Source organism: Balaenoptera ricei, chromosome 13 (genome assembly GCF_028023285.1).
Source record: "Balaenoptera ricei isolate mBalRic1 chromosome 13, mBalRic1.hap2, whole genome shotgun sequence".
Classification (NCBI taxonomy): domain Eukaryota; kingdom Metazoa; phylum Chordata; class Mammalia; order Artiodactyla; family Balaenopteridae; genus Balaenoptera; species Balaenoptera ricei.
The window spans coordinates 79,941,712-79,957,691 of record NC_082651.1 but is presented as its reverse complement, the minus strand read 5'-3'; the positions used below and the strand labels follow the sequence as shown (position 1 = coordinate 79,957,691).

The 15,980-nt window shown below is 36.7% G+C and overlaps 1 protein-coding gene across 9 annotated transcripts in view; it reads left to right on the top strand.

Moving 5' to 3' along the window:
* CLIP4 (CAP-Gly domain containing linker protein family member 4) overlaps positions 1-15,980 on the top strand; it is a 113,038-nt gene that overhangs the window by 78,625 nt on the left and 18,433 nt on the right. For all 9 annotated transcript variants that reach the window (XM_059943667.1, XM_059943668.1, XM_059943666.1 and 6 more), the window contains 3 exons: positions 2,533-2,667; positions 5,789-5,912; positions 10,419-10,483. In XM_059943667.1, coding sequence (XP_059799650.1) covers positions 2,533-2,667; positions 5,789-5,912; positions 10,419-10,483 — 324 coding nt within the window. The remainder of the gene's footprint in view (positions 1-2,532; positions 2,668-5,788; positions 5,913-10,418; positions 10,484-15,980) is intronic.

Genomic DNA, 15,980 nt, shown 5'->3' with positions numbered 1-15,980 from the left:
CAGACCCCTTCCAGCCTGCTAGTAGAGAGCTGAACCACTGCCTCTCAGTACAAGTCCAGTCTGAGGCTGCTCATGCAGTTTTGGTGACCACACTATGTCATTGGCTCAAACAGAGCCTTACGCTAAGTCTCTTTGTTTTGTGGCTTGACATAGGACTTTACATTTATTTTCATTTAATTTAATGTTTGAATTTTTATCCCTCTGAATTTTGTTTTTTACATCTTGTGTATAGCTTTTTCACACACTTTTGTGTTATCTTCTTATTTAAAAAGCATGCTTTCTCTATTTTTAGCCAAGTCATTGTTTAAAACTGTGTAGGAGAGGTTGACAGTGATAACCTTTTTAACTTGCTGTGGAACCTGCATGATCCCATTCTGTCCACATTTCTTCAGTTATGTGTAAGGATATATAAAACACGTTTTCTTGTTGAAATCAACATATATATTGAATTTACTGCAGTTCAGTTATTTACCTGCATAGAAAGGAAATGAAGCCACTTTGGCATAACTTAGTTTTAATGAGCCTCATAGTAATTACTAGATTCTTTTTCTAGTACTTTTAGTACTTGTACTGAACCAATATTTTATTGTAGAAAATGTTCATGACAGGATTTTTTTTTTCTCTTTAAGGTACTTTATTGTATGGGGGAAAAAAACCCAAACAAACCCTCAGTAGTAACACTGATGTAATACAGTTAAAAGTTGAGGCCCTAAAAGTGGAGAACCTGGAAATTTTGCTTGAATATTTATTTTCTGAATAGATTCCTCTTCCCTTGAAACCAGTTTCTCTTTAATGCTGTGAGGAACAGAGGTGAAAAGATGCAGTGATGTAGCAATCCTGTTTGTCCTCATTTTATTTACATTTTAAGGCCCTCTTCATTTGGAATTTGGGCTTTTGACATTGACTTGATTTTAAAATTTATGTGTGGGTGTGGAATTATCTTTTTTACCCTTTATATAAGGTAGTTCTAGTGTGCCTACATACTTAACCTTTTTTTCTTTTTATAAATTTGAGGGGTTTGTGGACCTAAATAATAGTAGAGATGAAGAGAGTTAACAATTAGAGTGAGAAGGAGGTCCTTTTAAAAGGGGAGGGAGATGTGTGGGAGAAAGTCCGTGTTCCGAACCCCAGAGATGTTTCCTTGAGAAATTACTGCTAGAGTGAGTAGATACTCCACTTTCTCTGTAGGTTTGCATTTGGGGTAGATGTGGACTGCAGAGGGTGGACATTTTGGGGAAGCTAAGGACACAGGATTAAGGAGAAAGAGGAGCAGAAAGAAGGGATTGGGGGACGGGAGAGGCTGGGGAGGAAGGCTGTGAGCTCAGCCCCACTGTATGCCACGTTGACCTCGCTGTCCTTGGTCCATTGTCTGCAGACAGCGTGGGGACAGACGTGCGAGTTTCTGGTCACAGGGTCAGGGTTTTAAGTCAGGTGTGCCACCTACTCCCTGTGAACACCGTGTCTTCATTAATTCCTGAGTTTGTATCTTATCTATGATTATAATTCTCATGAAAAGCACTCTGTAAACTGTGAAGTGCTTGGGAAATGTTAGTTATTTTGAGGGCCAAGGACTTTTTAGTATACACTTGATCCAGAGCTTCCTTCTGCCTGAGTTTGTGTTCCTCATTTGTTACCATGTTTTTAGTTTCTGCCTGTTAACAGTCTGACTTACCCTCTATCCCACACCCTCACGCAGGGTTCCCTAGGCCTTCTCAGATGACAGCCACTCAAATCTGTTCACGCACTGATGGGAGAAGCCTCAGGGGCCCACCTCTTCTCTGTTATAATCGAACAGCTTTCAAGACAGTGTTTCTCCAGGACTTCTGATGTTCAGTAGTGGGAGTTTCAGGGTTTAGGTTTGAATCAAGGTCTGGGCAGGGAGCGCTTTTGTTTCTAATAAGGAAATCAATTTGGGGTAATTGGAATCTTACAGCAATTTCACTTTTAAATTATGTTTATGTATGTATCATTTACACTGAGTCCCACTGAACTACTATGATTCTAGCATTTTACTAGAATAGGGATTGGTGGACTATAGCCCATGGGGCAAATCCAACCTACCACCTATTTTTGTAAATAAAGTTGTATTGGAACATGTTGTGCCCATTTTGTCTGTCTGCTTTTGTGCTACGACAGCAGAGTTGAGTAGTTGTGCAGAGTAGTGTGGCTTGCAAAGCCTAAAATATTTACTATGTAGCCCTTTACAGAAAAGGTGTGCTGACCTCTGTTCTAGTAGAGAGTGCCACCAGGAAGTCAGGATACAGTTGATACTTCACCAGGAATCAAGTGTAAGTTCCTGTGGCAATGACTGTCTCAGGAAACCCTTCAAATTTCTTTTGAGTAGCTTTACTTCACATGTGAGAAACACAACTGTAGATGCTGTGTATAAGGAAAGGCAGCATATATTGAAATCTCCAACTAACTAGACTGGTTAGAATAAACAGTAGTTTTTTGGCTTATGTGCTTTTTGAGTTTCCCTTTGTTTTTTCTCTTTTCCTGCCCCATCCTCTTCCCCAACCAACCCCAAAACAGGTTTGAATTCCTCAGCAACATCTGTAGCAAATAATGCACGCTGTGAAGGAGAACTCCACCTTGGAGATAGGGTGTTGGTGGTAGGCCAGAGAACTGGTACCATTAAGTTCTTTGGGACAACAAACTTTGCTCCAGGTAACTCATCTGTATAGTCTCTGCTCAACTTGAATTCTTCAGATAACAAAAGGTTTAAAATTTTACATGTAAATAAAACTTACAGAGAATTCTTGATTAATAGTTCTTGTGGATGATAGCTATGGCACAGACAAAGGGAAACATTGATTCAAATGCAGACTGTTTTTACTCAGGTTGATTGTTACTTATGAATTGTTCTTGCCATTTGTGTTTTAAATTGTCTAAAGTTAAAATTAGTTGTTACTCTCCAGTTTTACTCTCACTGATTGCCAAGTGTGCTAAATAACAGAGAAAACATTTTAGCATTAGATTTGTGCTAAGCATAGTCTTTAAAATGAGTGGATAATGAGTTTACTGCATACAGCTTTTAACAGAGTGGCTTGGAGAGGAAAGCAAACAAAGCGGTTCAAAGGAAAATGAAAAACGTTTGCGTACTCTGGGATCTTAAAAATGCATGTTTGTGTATTTATATATTCATTCCAATCTAGACTTAACATTGTGTTTCCAAAAGTAAAGATTATCTTTCTTTTATATTTTCAGTGATTGTAATTTCAAACAGAAGCCAGTTGAATAAAACCATGTTTGTATTTTTAAATAGCAATATGCTGTTTTGACACATGGTGGCATTGCAGCATTTTAGGAAAAGGTTACCTAGAACATTGATTTTTTAAAAAAAGTTTGTAGCCTTCTGTCAAGAACTCTGAAGGATCTGAGATTTTACCCTATTTGCAAGTTAACAAGTTGGATTGCCATGGTTTCGTAGATGCTGGCAGAAGATGGTAGGCTCCTGGGTCAGCGATAGAGGACCTCAGTGCTCTCTGCAATAGTGGTAGCCAAAGTGGTAGCATTTTCTTCTGTTTCCTGAGCCCCAGTTCCCAGAGGGTGAGATAAGGAGGGCCAGGTGACACCTGTACACCCAGTGGTTTATGCTATAGGAGAGGAGCCCCGAGCTTAAGGAATATGAACCTTTGTACTAGACAGTAAGCATGCCTGTCTTTTGTGCCGGGGGAGACTCTGTCTCCATCCCCCAAGGCCATCTTCTCTACAAACATCCATGAAAAGACGGTCAGTGCCTCTGTCCATAAGGCCTGTAGAAACATGGAGAATTGTCTCCCAGCACATTCTTGTTTCATTAGTACCATTTATAATTGCAGTCCAACTACTAATGGATTGGAGATGGGCTATATGTTTTATTATTCATGTCTCTCTAAGGGCACCAGGTAGTAATTGAGATTAGTTAGAATGTCCTTAATATGGTTCTCAAATAAAAACCTAGGAATCCCAAAGGTAGGTTATTTTTCCACAATCACCATGTCTTCTGAGTTTCCTTTCTCTGGTTTTATTAAACAAGGCTTGAACGGTTTGTTTTGTTTGGATGCAGTTGTTTTAGGTTGACTTTTAATTTTTAAACTCCTAGTGTAGAGCATGTAGAAATTTGAAAAGTCATAAGCAAATATAAAAGTTGGAAATTTTTCATTAAAGTCCTTCTGCTCTTTCAGAAAGAAGTAGCGTATATTTCTTGTGGCATCAGCATTTAGATCAATCAGTTCTATAGGACAGTGGTAATATCTAGGCTTCTTATAGATGATAAGATCTAGACCTGACAGAGGGCATGTTCAACCCCTTCAGCATGTTTATCAGTGCCACCTCTGAAAGAAAGTTGCCATTTACATGGGAAGATGTCCATTCCTCACCACTACCAGACAGTATGCAGTCACTATTGTTAACACTTGCCATAATGCCTTCCTGCTGTGTGCTACACACTTTCAGGAGTTACATGGTAAACATGTAGCAGTGATATGGTGTATTAAAATGGGAAAATGCAAAAATTATGTAGGAAAGCATCAAAGGCAGAAGGAAGTAAAACTTGGAAAATTATAACCGTGGCACTCAGAAATAACAATGGCAGCCAGAGTAACCCAGTTAGCGACATTCAGAAATGCGATGACTGAGCATTAGTATGGCTGAGCAGTGAGTTTGTACACCTCACTCTGTACCTGTGCAGGGTAGGACTGCTTAAGTATAAAAGACAATTACACGCATTACGTTAGTCTTTTCAACTCAAACTCCAATATCGGGAATGGACTCAGGTATCATCTTTTTGAATGAAAGAGGAAAAAAATTAAGAACTTCTAGATTGTCATTTTAGAGGTTATATAATTGACTCTTTGAACTATTAATCTGAAGGGAACAATATTTTTGTATTTTGTCATTTGTAATAAGTTTCTCAATATCTATAGCCTTATTTTTTTATTTGATACTGATTCTAAGAGACCACATACAATTACTATTGTATTCTCCTTTAAAAAAAAAAAAATGAGTGGACTGTCAGGTACTTTTAACTGAACTGGAGGTACCCTCATCCAGAGCCATTACTCTAGGAGTATATGTCCATTTATCTAATATTTGCCACACTAAAAGCAACCTCACTATTTTAATTTTATGCTCTCTAGAAAAGGAAATCCTATTACTCTCCTCAGAGTGGGCCCTTTTAAATACTTAAAAGCCTTTTAGAAAATTATTCCTATTAACTAACCTAAATCTTTTCATTTAGGTTAAAAATGATTTTTTTTTCCTTCCTGGGTGGGGAAAAAATGAAAGAAAAAAAAGAGTCACCATGAAGTCTAGTCATATTTTCCATATTATTTTTGTCCCCCTTTAATTATTTCAGAACTGTTTGTGGTATTCTAATACTGGGAGAGTAAAATGAAAAGATTGCATATTCATTTTACGATTTATACATCTCAGTATCATGCTACACTGCTCTCAACTTAAACAGACCATACTACCGAGTTAAGGACAGTTTCTTATTGTAGCTTTTAGATATATTTTGGTCATACACTACTTGTATAATAGCTAATCCTTGCCAAATTTGTGTTTGTGCGTTTTATCTTTCTCCCTTAATGTACAACTCTGCAATTATGCTTGTAAAATGTTTTTCTAGTTCATTTTTCAAATTTTCAAATTTTGTTTTATAATTTTATCATTTGAAAGCTGAATGATCATGAGGATTTTGGTCATTTGTGAAAATGTTAAACCATCTAGACTTTGGGTTTGTATAATAGCATAACAATTTTGGACAAAGTGCAGATGCTTTTAAAATCCCATGTTCTTGTTCTAGGATATTGGTACGGGATAGAGCTTGATAAACCCCATGGCAAGAATGATGGTTCAGTTGGAGGTGTGCAGTACTTTAGTTGTTCCCCAAGATATGGAATATTTGCTCCTCCATCCAGGGTACAAAGGTGAGAAAAAATGAAATTTACACTATTCACAAGAACTTTTTGTAATGTGCAGTGGGTTATAGTTAAGAGTCCGTAATTTTATATTAAAGACATGCACTGACTATAGCCCATGTCTTCTTTCAAGGGGTTAACCAACCACCTTCTTCAGAGGGAAGGCTCATGGAAAGCTAAATTTGCTTTGCTGAGGATTTGCAATTTTAAAAACCTCCTTTATTCCTCATTTGCAAACCCTGTGAGTATGTGTAGGCTATTAGGAGTGGTGTTTGCCGCTCAGAACAGTGAGAGAAGCAAGCTTAATCTGTCATGCAAACAAAAGTAAAAATGCTCTCTGATTGCTTCAGTCACATCCTAACTACATTAAATTTCCTGCCAGCAGGCACGCCATTCATTCTCCTACAAACCTAATGGAACCAAAATGGCTTTTTCCTCTGATTTCTTTAGTTTTCAAAAATAGATAGGCAGTAGATCTTTGGGGGAAGTGAAGCTTCAAGGATTTATATATAATATACCTCCCCGGTATTTCTTCTTAAGATAGTACACTTTTGTACCAGCTCACTCTGGTTTTTAAAAAAACAGTTGAGCAGAAGTGAGTCCTCATGAAATTCCAGGTACTGTTGTGTGAAATGACTTAATGTGCTGAAAGAAGTTGGCTTGGTATGCTTTTCAGTGGATGGGAAATGGGATACTCATCTTTAAATAGGAAATAACATGTATGGTATAGTCACATTCATGAGAATAGATCTATGATCTCAACCTGGGAGTCCCATCTTGTTCCCTTCCAACTAGACTGTGTGACTGCCTCCTGGCAAATTTAACAGTTTTTAAATCCATTTTCTTTCTCACTTTGTTTTTCTTATTGAATAATTACATGTAATTTGTGTATTCTTTTCCTTCTTCTATGATGTACTTAGTATAATTCTTTTCTTATTATTTATGATTTTATAGCATTTAACGTATAATGCTTTGCAGTTTATAAAGTACCTTCAATTAAATGTTGTTTCATTTGATCCTAATAAGTATTTGGTCAGGTGAGCTGGAAAAGAATAACTACAGATGGTCCCTGACTTACAGTGGTTCAGCTTATGATTTTTTGACTTTATGATGGTGCAAAAGTGATAAGAATTCAGTAGAAACTGTATTTCAAATTTTGAATTTTGATCATTCCCTGAGCTAGCGATGTGCAGTACAATATTCCCTCGAGATGCTGGGCAGGTCAGCAGCAACGCCCAGTCAGCCACGTGATCACGAGGGTGAACAGCCAATACATTTACGACCCTTCTGTACCAATACAAGCATTCTGTTTTTCACTTGAAGTACAGCATTCAATAAATTACATGAGACATCAACACTTTATTGTAAAATAGGCTTTGTGTTAGATGACTTTGCCCAACTGTAGACTCATGAAAGTGTTCTGAGCACATTTAAGGTAGGCGAGGCTAAGCGATGATGTTCAGTAGATTAGGTGTATTAAATGCATTTTCAACTTAAGATGGGTTTATCGTGACGTAACCCCATTGTAAGTTGAGGAGGATCTGTACAAATAGTTATTGAGCATTTAGTAAGTGGTGGGCTCTGTACCATGTACTTCATGAATCTCCCCTAGGCTCAGTGAGGTATAAGGTAATATGATTATTCCTATTTTGCAGGTGAAGAAAAGTTACAAGAGATACAGTAGCTTTGCTAAAGTCATATAGCTACTGTAGGGGACGAAAAACTTGTCCTGTCTATGAATTAAACTGACAACACATAGATGAACAGGAGAAAAATCATGCACACTTATTAAATGTTAATTTTACATGCATGGGGGCATTACAGAAAGCAGTGAATGCCCAAAGTAGTGGTGAAATTGGAGAGTTTATAGACCATCTTAATAGGGGAAAGGGAGGGGGAGAACGGCCACTTGTGGGGGAGCAGATGATGTTAGGAAAGATTAGTGGGCCCTTAGTAAAATGGATGGGGATGTGATAGTCTGTGACAGTGTCTGTCTGGGTGTGGTATTAACTCCTCATCTTCTCTCCTGTGATGAGAGTCAGTCTTCTCTGCTTGATGAAACTCCCGGGAAGGGGATTTATGACAATTCAGTTCTTTTTCGGGAAGATCTGTTTTAGGCAGATAAGGGGAGTTCAGAGAAAGCCTCTTCCTGCATTTGTTGATTCTCAAATGTCTTTAGCTCAAAATAATCGTTGCACCAGAGTGGCATGTTTTGGGTGGGGTATTTTGATCTCCCACACTAGTTAATGGTGGAGCTGGACTCAGCCCAGGTTTGTTATTTTGCTGTTGTTTTTTTCCTAAGCCCTTGCTTTTAGGCAGTTTGCTGGGTTTTTTTGGTAGTCATTTTATAAATGAAGAAAAAGAGGTAGTAGTTAGTGGCACTTACACGTGCTGGCACTGTTTTAAGTACTCTGTATGTATTGTTTACTGCTCTGCAGCAACCCCGTGTGTCAGGTACTGCAGTTATCCCTATTTCACAGGTGGGGAAAGTAAGGCACAGAGAGGTTAAGTGAGTTGTGCAGTTGTGCACAGCTCCCAAGTGGAGATTTGAGCCCAGGTAGTCTAGTATCAGAATGTGTACTCTTAACCATTACCCTATAATGGTTAAAAGAGGCCCAGTGACTTTCTTTAGGACCTATATCTTATAAATGATTGATTTGGGAATAAAATCCATACTGAGTCACCAGTCAGTCTTCTGGGTTCTCATATTACTTAGAACAAATCTTCATTAACACATTGCTACAGTCTCTCATATGTTTTATTTGTCTCCTAGTCATGAGGCCTGGGGTTCTCCGTTTCATGTTTGATTACCCAAGGAACACAGTTTGGCATGTTGTATGCACAGTAAATATTGATCAAATTTTGTTCAGTGTTTTTTATGCTGTAACAGCTTTCTTCTCTGTTATATTGTGAAGCCTCTTTCTCTCTCCTGGTTTTATCTTCTTTTTCTTGCTTTGTTTATGGAACACACATTTTTTACTTTTTTTTTTGCCATCTATTTGGTCTTCTTTAAGGTGAGTCATTTAAAAGCAGCCCCCTCATCTTAGAAGAAGCAGGGCTCTCTCTCTAAATGAACTGCTGTCTCTATCCAGCTGTCTTCCTGTCATCTTCTGATTGTCTCATTCATCATCATCAAATACTATTAAGTGTCTTTTAGCACTTTGTGCTGTGCTAGGCATTCTATAAGTAAATAAAGCAGACATGGTGCCTGATTTTGAGGAGCTTCTAATTTAAACCAGCTTTGGAGCTCTTTAAAGATAACACTGATCTTCAAGAAGGAAGAATTTTAAACTAGGGACTCCTGAGAGAACAGTCAATCACATAGTGACCAATCACAACCTCACCTTGCATTGCACTCCTCCCCAGATTGTAGCTGGCCTTTTAAAAATTTTTTATTTTAATAGTTCCATTAAAAAATGTGCCCCCTGTCCCGGAATGCACATGTTACTTTCCTCTGCTTGAAAGGCTTTCTACTATCACCCAAGTATCATCTAGTTAATGCTTTTTCTTCTATAAACTTATATATCAACCAATATTACTTTATAGAAATTCTAAGACACTAACTGGATCTAATCTTTCTCTCTCTCTCTCTCTCTGTTTTTTGCTCAAGTGGTTTTTATCAGCATAGCATTAATTTTCTTATTCTTAGTTCCTACCATTACATACTTATTACTAATGAACTGATCACTTTTAGAATTAAGTTCTCAACTCTCCATCACAGCTTAATTCAAGTATCTGTCCTCTTCATCAAGTCATATTCTTTGCATTCATTAGTCTCTCATTGATTGCTGTATGTTATGTATCTTGTGAAAATGATGCATGTGAATTGCAAGATGAAATTGCAAATATTGTAAGAGTTGCAGGATCTCTTTATGGTAACAAAGTGTGCTGGTGCAAGTGATTGATAGAATGAAGACTGCAGATTTAGGTCAGTAAGCAATTGGAAGAAAATGAGACTGTTATAGGATTGGCTTTTTAAAAATAAAGAATGATTTGAGTATCAAAAAAATAGACCTATCGGGAACGTGACCTTTATGATTGTGCTTAGAGTCAAGTATAAAATAAAACATGTTGAATCGTATTAGCCAGTTTTATCAGAAAAATCCCATATATACACAGACTCAGCTGATGTGTTTTCAGTGTAAAAATGTGGTGTTTTTACAGTTATAACCTAACATTTGTTAAATTTAACATAAAATAAAATTTTCACATTTTTTAGTTTCATCTTTGAAAATAAAGCTCCAAAGAAGCAAAGTCAGGCCCGTATTTGAAATGAATTCATCTGAAGTTGACTTTCTCTGTACTTACTATGCTTATATAACAAGGACCTCTTCTGTCTGATTATTGGTGCTAGATTGAAGTTCATCCCTGGCTCATGATAGATGCTTGGTAAATGCTTGTCGAACGAGTGAAATAAGAAATAACCATTGGTGTGAAACCCTCAGTTAAGCACCAGTCTTAAATCTGAAGACCAGCTACTTCTAATGAGGTTTGCATTACTTGGTTTATTCACAGGGTAACAGATTCCCTGGATACTCTTTCAGAAATTTCTTCAAATAAGCAGAATCATTCTTATCCTGGTAAGATTACACAGTTTTATGTTCCTAATAATTATTTCTTTGGGTTTTTTTTTTATTTCTTTGCTTTTATTCATTGAAAAATTTTTATTGTAAAGTATATATGTATACAAAAGAGTATATGAAATATATTTGTATAGTTCATGTAATCATAAACAACACCTATTACCCACCCCATAGCCAAAGATGATGATTACCTGTATGTCCTATAGAAACCCCTGAGTATCCCCTGAGTCTCATCTGCCTCCCTTTTCGTATACTCCGTCTTCGGGTTATGCATCTTGAATTTTATGTTAATTATTCCCTTGATTTTCTTTATGTCTATCCCCCATAGATAGATATGTCAATAAATAATATATGTTTAGTTTTTATTTTTAACATCTTTATTGGAGTATAATTGTTTTGCATTGTTGTGATAGTTGCTGCTGTATAACAAAGTGAATCAGCTATACATATACATATATCCCCATATCCTCCTCCCTCTTGTGTCTCCCTCCCAGCCTCCCTATCCCATCCCTCTAGGTGGTCACAAAGCACTGAGCTGATCTCCCTTTGCTATGCAGCTGCTTCCTACTAGCTATCTGTTTTACATTTCGTAGTGTATATATGTCAATGCCACTCTCTCACTTCGTCCCAGCTCACCCTTCCCTCTCCCCGTGTCCTCAAGTTTAGTTTTGATTGTTGTTTGCTATGTTATTTAGTGTTCCATTAAAATACATTATTCATTCTATATTTGATGGATATTTGGGTTATATCCTGTTTTTAACTATTAGAAACTATGCCATTGTGCACATTTGCAAAAGTTTCTCCAGGATTGCCAGGCATGGGATATCCATATCTTCAATCTTCCTGGGTATGCCAAACTGTTCACATGGGCAGTGGATGAGAGCCTCTGTCACTCCTCACCTCACCAACAGTAGTCTTGTTTGCCCATCTGATGGGTGTAAATGGTATCTCCTTGTGGTTTTAATTTGCATTTTTCAGATTACAAATGAGGTTGGGCCTGTTTCCATGTTTATGGACCACATACATTTCCTCTTCTACCATGTGCCTATTCACGTCTACTGCCCATTTTTCTTTTGGTTGGTTTGTTTTTATCTTATTAATTTGTAGGTTTCTTTATATATTTTGGACACTAATATTTTGTCAGTTCTGTTTGTTGCAAATATCTTTCCCAGTTTTTGACTTGTCTTTTGCACCCCGCCCTCCTCTTTTGGCATCTTTTGATGAGCAGAAGTTTTTAATTTTTAAGTAGTCAAAATAGCAAACCATTATGTTTTTACATGTTTTGTGACTTGTCTTTTCATTGTCTTAACAGTGTCTATCACAGAGTGGAAGTTTTTAATTTTAATGAAGTCCAAGTTATCAATTTTTTCTTTCATGACTTGTGCTTTTGGTGTTGTATCAAAAATGTCACCACCAAACCCAAGGGTACTGTGATTTTTCTCCTATGTTATCTTCTAGAAGTTCTGTAGTTTTGTGTTTTACATTTATATCTATGATTCATTGAGTTATTTCTTGTGAAAGGTGTAAGTCGATGTCTAGATTCATTATTTTGCATGTGAATGTTTAGTTGTTCCACCATATTTGTTGAAAAGGCTATCCTTTCTCCATTGAATTGCCTTTGCTCTTTTGTCAAAGATCAGTTGACTGTGTTAGTGTGGGTCTGTTTCTGGGCTGTCTGTTCTGTTCTGTTGATCTGTTTGTCTTTTTCTTTTGCTAATACCACACTGTCTTGATTACTGCAGCCGTATAGAAATTCAAGTTCAGTAGTGGACTTTGATCTTCTCCCTCAATGTAGTGCTGGTTATTCTGGGCTTTTTGCCTTTCTATATAAACTTTACAATGTGTTTGTTGATGTCTACAAAATAATTTGCTGTATTTTGATTGGGATTACATTGAATGTATAGATGAAATTAGGAAGAACTGATGTCTTAACAGTATTGAATTTTCCTATCCATGAACATGGAATGCTTGTCCATTTATTTAGATCTTTGATTTCTTTCATCAGAGTTTTATAATTTTCCTAATATAGATTCTATACATGTTTTATTAGATTTATACTTACCTGTTTCTTTCTTTTTTTTTTTTTTTGGTGTTGATGTAAGTGGTATTGCTTTATAGTAATTCTTTTTACTTTGTATCAGCCTTCTGGTGGTTAAGTACTTGCCTAAAAAATCTTTTTCTAGCCATTGCCTTAATCTTTCTATGTTCTCTTGTTTTTGGAATATCTTCTAAATAGAATATAACTGGATTTTACTTTTTTTAAAAAGAGACAACCTTTGTCTTTTAATCTGAGTTTCACCTATTTGCATTCATTGTAATTAGTAATATATTTGGATTTATTTGTTATTTATTTGTTTTCTAATTTTTCAACATTTTTGTACTTAAATGTTTTTCTTTCTTGACTTCATTCTGGTTATATTGCTACCCCCTCTTTTTACCATTTAATTTTCTACTTGTATAAAAATTACATTCTATGAATATGCTTCTTAGTAATTACTCTAGGTACTTTGACATACATACTTAGCAAAGCCTAAAGTTAATCATTATGTTTACTCTTTCTCAAATAATAGGAAATCCTTAGAAACTGAGTTTCTATTTTGTTTCCCTCACAAATTTCACATTAGTATAATAGTTTTTATATAATTGATATTTATTTAATTTGCTCATACGTATCAATATTTACCGATATCTTTCGTCATTAATCCTCAGAACTTACACTTGAAATCATTTTGTTTCTACCTCATCTATATTCTTAAATATTTTTTTTAGAAAGGGTCTATTGGTAGGAAACTCAGTTTTTGTCTGTCTTTTCTAATGATAGTTTTACTGAGTAAAAATAAAAATTGGTGCAATTTTTATTATAGTTTGAAAGCTGTTTTCTCCCTGCACATTGACAATATAATTCTTCTGCTTTCTGTCTTCTGTCAAATTTTTGAGAAATCACCTATCAGTCTGTCTAATCCATACCGTTGTAGGTGGTTTATCTTTGCTTTTTGACTGCTTTTAAAGATCTTCTCTATTTCCTTTGTGTTGCACAGTTTTGCTATGATTATGTCTAGGTGGAGATTTCCCTTTGTTTATTCTGTTTGGCATCTTGGGTCTTCCTGGATCTTGGAATTAGTATCTTTGATTAATTCTGTAAAATTCTTGCCCATATACTGAAAATATTTCTTCCTTCATGCTCTTTATTATCTCCTTCCAAAACTCTGATGAGTAGTATAGTCCACTTTTTCACTTTCCCATGCCTCATTCATATTTTTCACAACTTTGTCTCTCCAGACTGCATTCTGGATATCTTCAGAGTTATCTTTCTGTTTCTTGATTCCTTCTTCTGCTATGTTTATTCTACTGCCTAATTCAGCCGCAAAGTTTTTTAATTATAAATTTTTCATTTTTTTTCTTTTTGCAAGTCTGTTTGGTTGTTACTTATTGTCACTTATTCTTTCCCCACATTTTCAAGTTTTTCTTTTATGCTATTAAACATTTTAAATATTGTTACTTTTTATGTTTAATAATTCAATATCTGAAGTCTTTGTGAGTCTGACTCTGCCATCTGTTTCTGTTGAGCCTAACTTGTAGCACCTTCTTTCCTTGTGAATTTTGTAATTTATTGTTGTGAAATGCTTATTTTACTTAGAGTTTAATGTATGGGAATTCTTTTAAGCCTGGGTTGATGCCTCTTGAGAAGATTATACAGGCGTATCTTGTTTTATTGTGCTTTGCTTTTTTTTGCTTCTCAAATACTACGTTTTTTACAAATTGAAGGTTTGTGGCAACTCTTCATTGAGCAAGTCTGTTGGCGCCATTTTTCCAACAGCATTTGCTCACTTTATGTCTCTGGGTCACATTTCGGTAATTCTCACAATATTTCAAACTTTTCCGTTATTATTATGTTTGTTATGGTGTATCTGTGATCGGTAATCTTTGATGTTAGTATTGTAATTGTTTTGGGGCGCTATGAACCACGTCCATATAAAATGACAGACTTAATCGATAAATGTGTATGTTCTGACTGCTCCACCAACTAGCTATTACCCCATTTCTTTCCCTCTCCTCGGGCCTCCCTATTCCCTGAAACTCAAAAATATTGAAAGTAGACCAACTAATAACCCTACAATGGCCTCTGAGTGAAAGGAAAAGTTGCATGTCTCTCACTTTAAATCAAAAGCTGGAAATGATTAAGCTTAGTGAGGAAGGCATGTCAAAAGCAGAGATAGGTCAAAAGCTGGCCTCTTGTACCAAACAGTTAGCCATGTTGTGACTGCAAAGGCAAAGTTCTTGAAGGAAATCAAAAGTGCCACTCTGGTGAATGCACAAATGGTAAGAAACAGCCTTATTGCTGATACAGAGAAAGTTTTAATGGTCTGGACAGAAGATCAAACCAGCCACGGAATTCCCTGAAGCCAAAGCCTAATCCAGAGCAAGGCCCTAACTTTCTTCAATGCTATGAAGGCTGAGAGAGGTGAGAAAGCTGCAGAAGAAAAGGTTTGAAGCCAGCAGAGGTTTGTTTATGATGTATAAGGAAAGAAGCCATCTCCATAACCTCAAAGTGCAGGGTGAAAGTAGCAAGTGCTGATGTAGAAGCTGCAGCATGTTATCCAGAAGATCTAGCTAAGATCATTAATGAAGGTGGCGCCACTACACAGTGGGTTTTCAATGTAGATGATACAGCCTTCTACTGGAAGAAGATGCCTTCTAGGACTCTCATTGCTGGAGAAGAGAAGTCAGTGTGAGGCTTCAAAGGAGAAGCTGATTTTCTTGTTAGTGGCTAATGCAGCTGGTAAATTTAAGTTGAAGCCAGCGCTCATTTATCATTCTGAAAATCCTAGGGCCTTTGAGAATTATGTTACATTGGGACTTCTCTGGTGGCACAGTGGTTGAGAATCCGCCTGCCAATGCAGGGGACATGGGTTCTAGCCCTGGTCCGGGAAGATCCCACATGCCGTGGAGCTATTAAGCCCATGGGCCACAACTACTGAGCCTGCGCTCTAGAGCCCGAGAGCCACAAGTACTGAGCCCGCGTGCCACAACTACTGAAGCCTGTGTGCCTAGAGCCCGTGCTGCGCAAAAAGAGAAGCCACTGCAATGAGAAGCTCGCACGCTGCAACTAGAGAAAAACCGCATGCAGCAACAAAGACCCAACACAGCCAAAAATAAATTAAAAATAAATAAATAAATTTATTTAAAAAAAAAGAATTATGTTATATCTACTCTGCCAGTGCTCTGTAAATGGAACAATAAAGCCTAGAGGACAGCACATATATTTACAACATGGCTTACCGAATATTTTAAGCTCACTGTTGAGACCTACTGCTCAGAAAAAAAAAAGATTCCTTTCAAAATATTACTGCTCATTGACAATGCACCTGGTCACCCAAGATCTCTGATGGAGATGTACAATGCGATTAATGTTGTTTTATGCCTGATAACACAACATCCATTCTGCAGCCTATGGGTCAAGCAGTAATTTTGAGACTTCCAACTCTTAGTATTT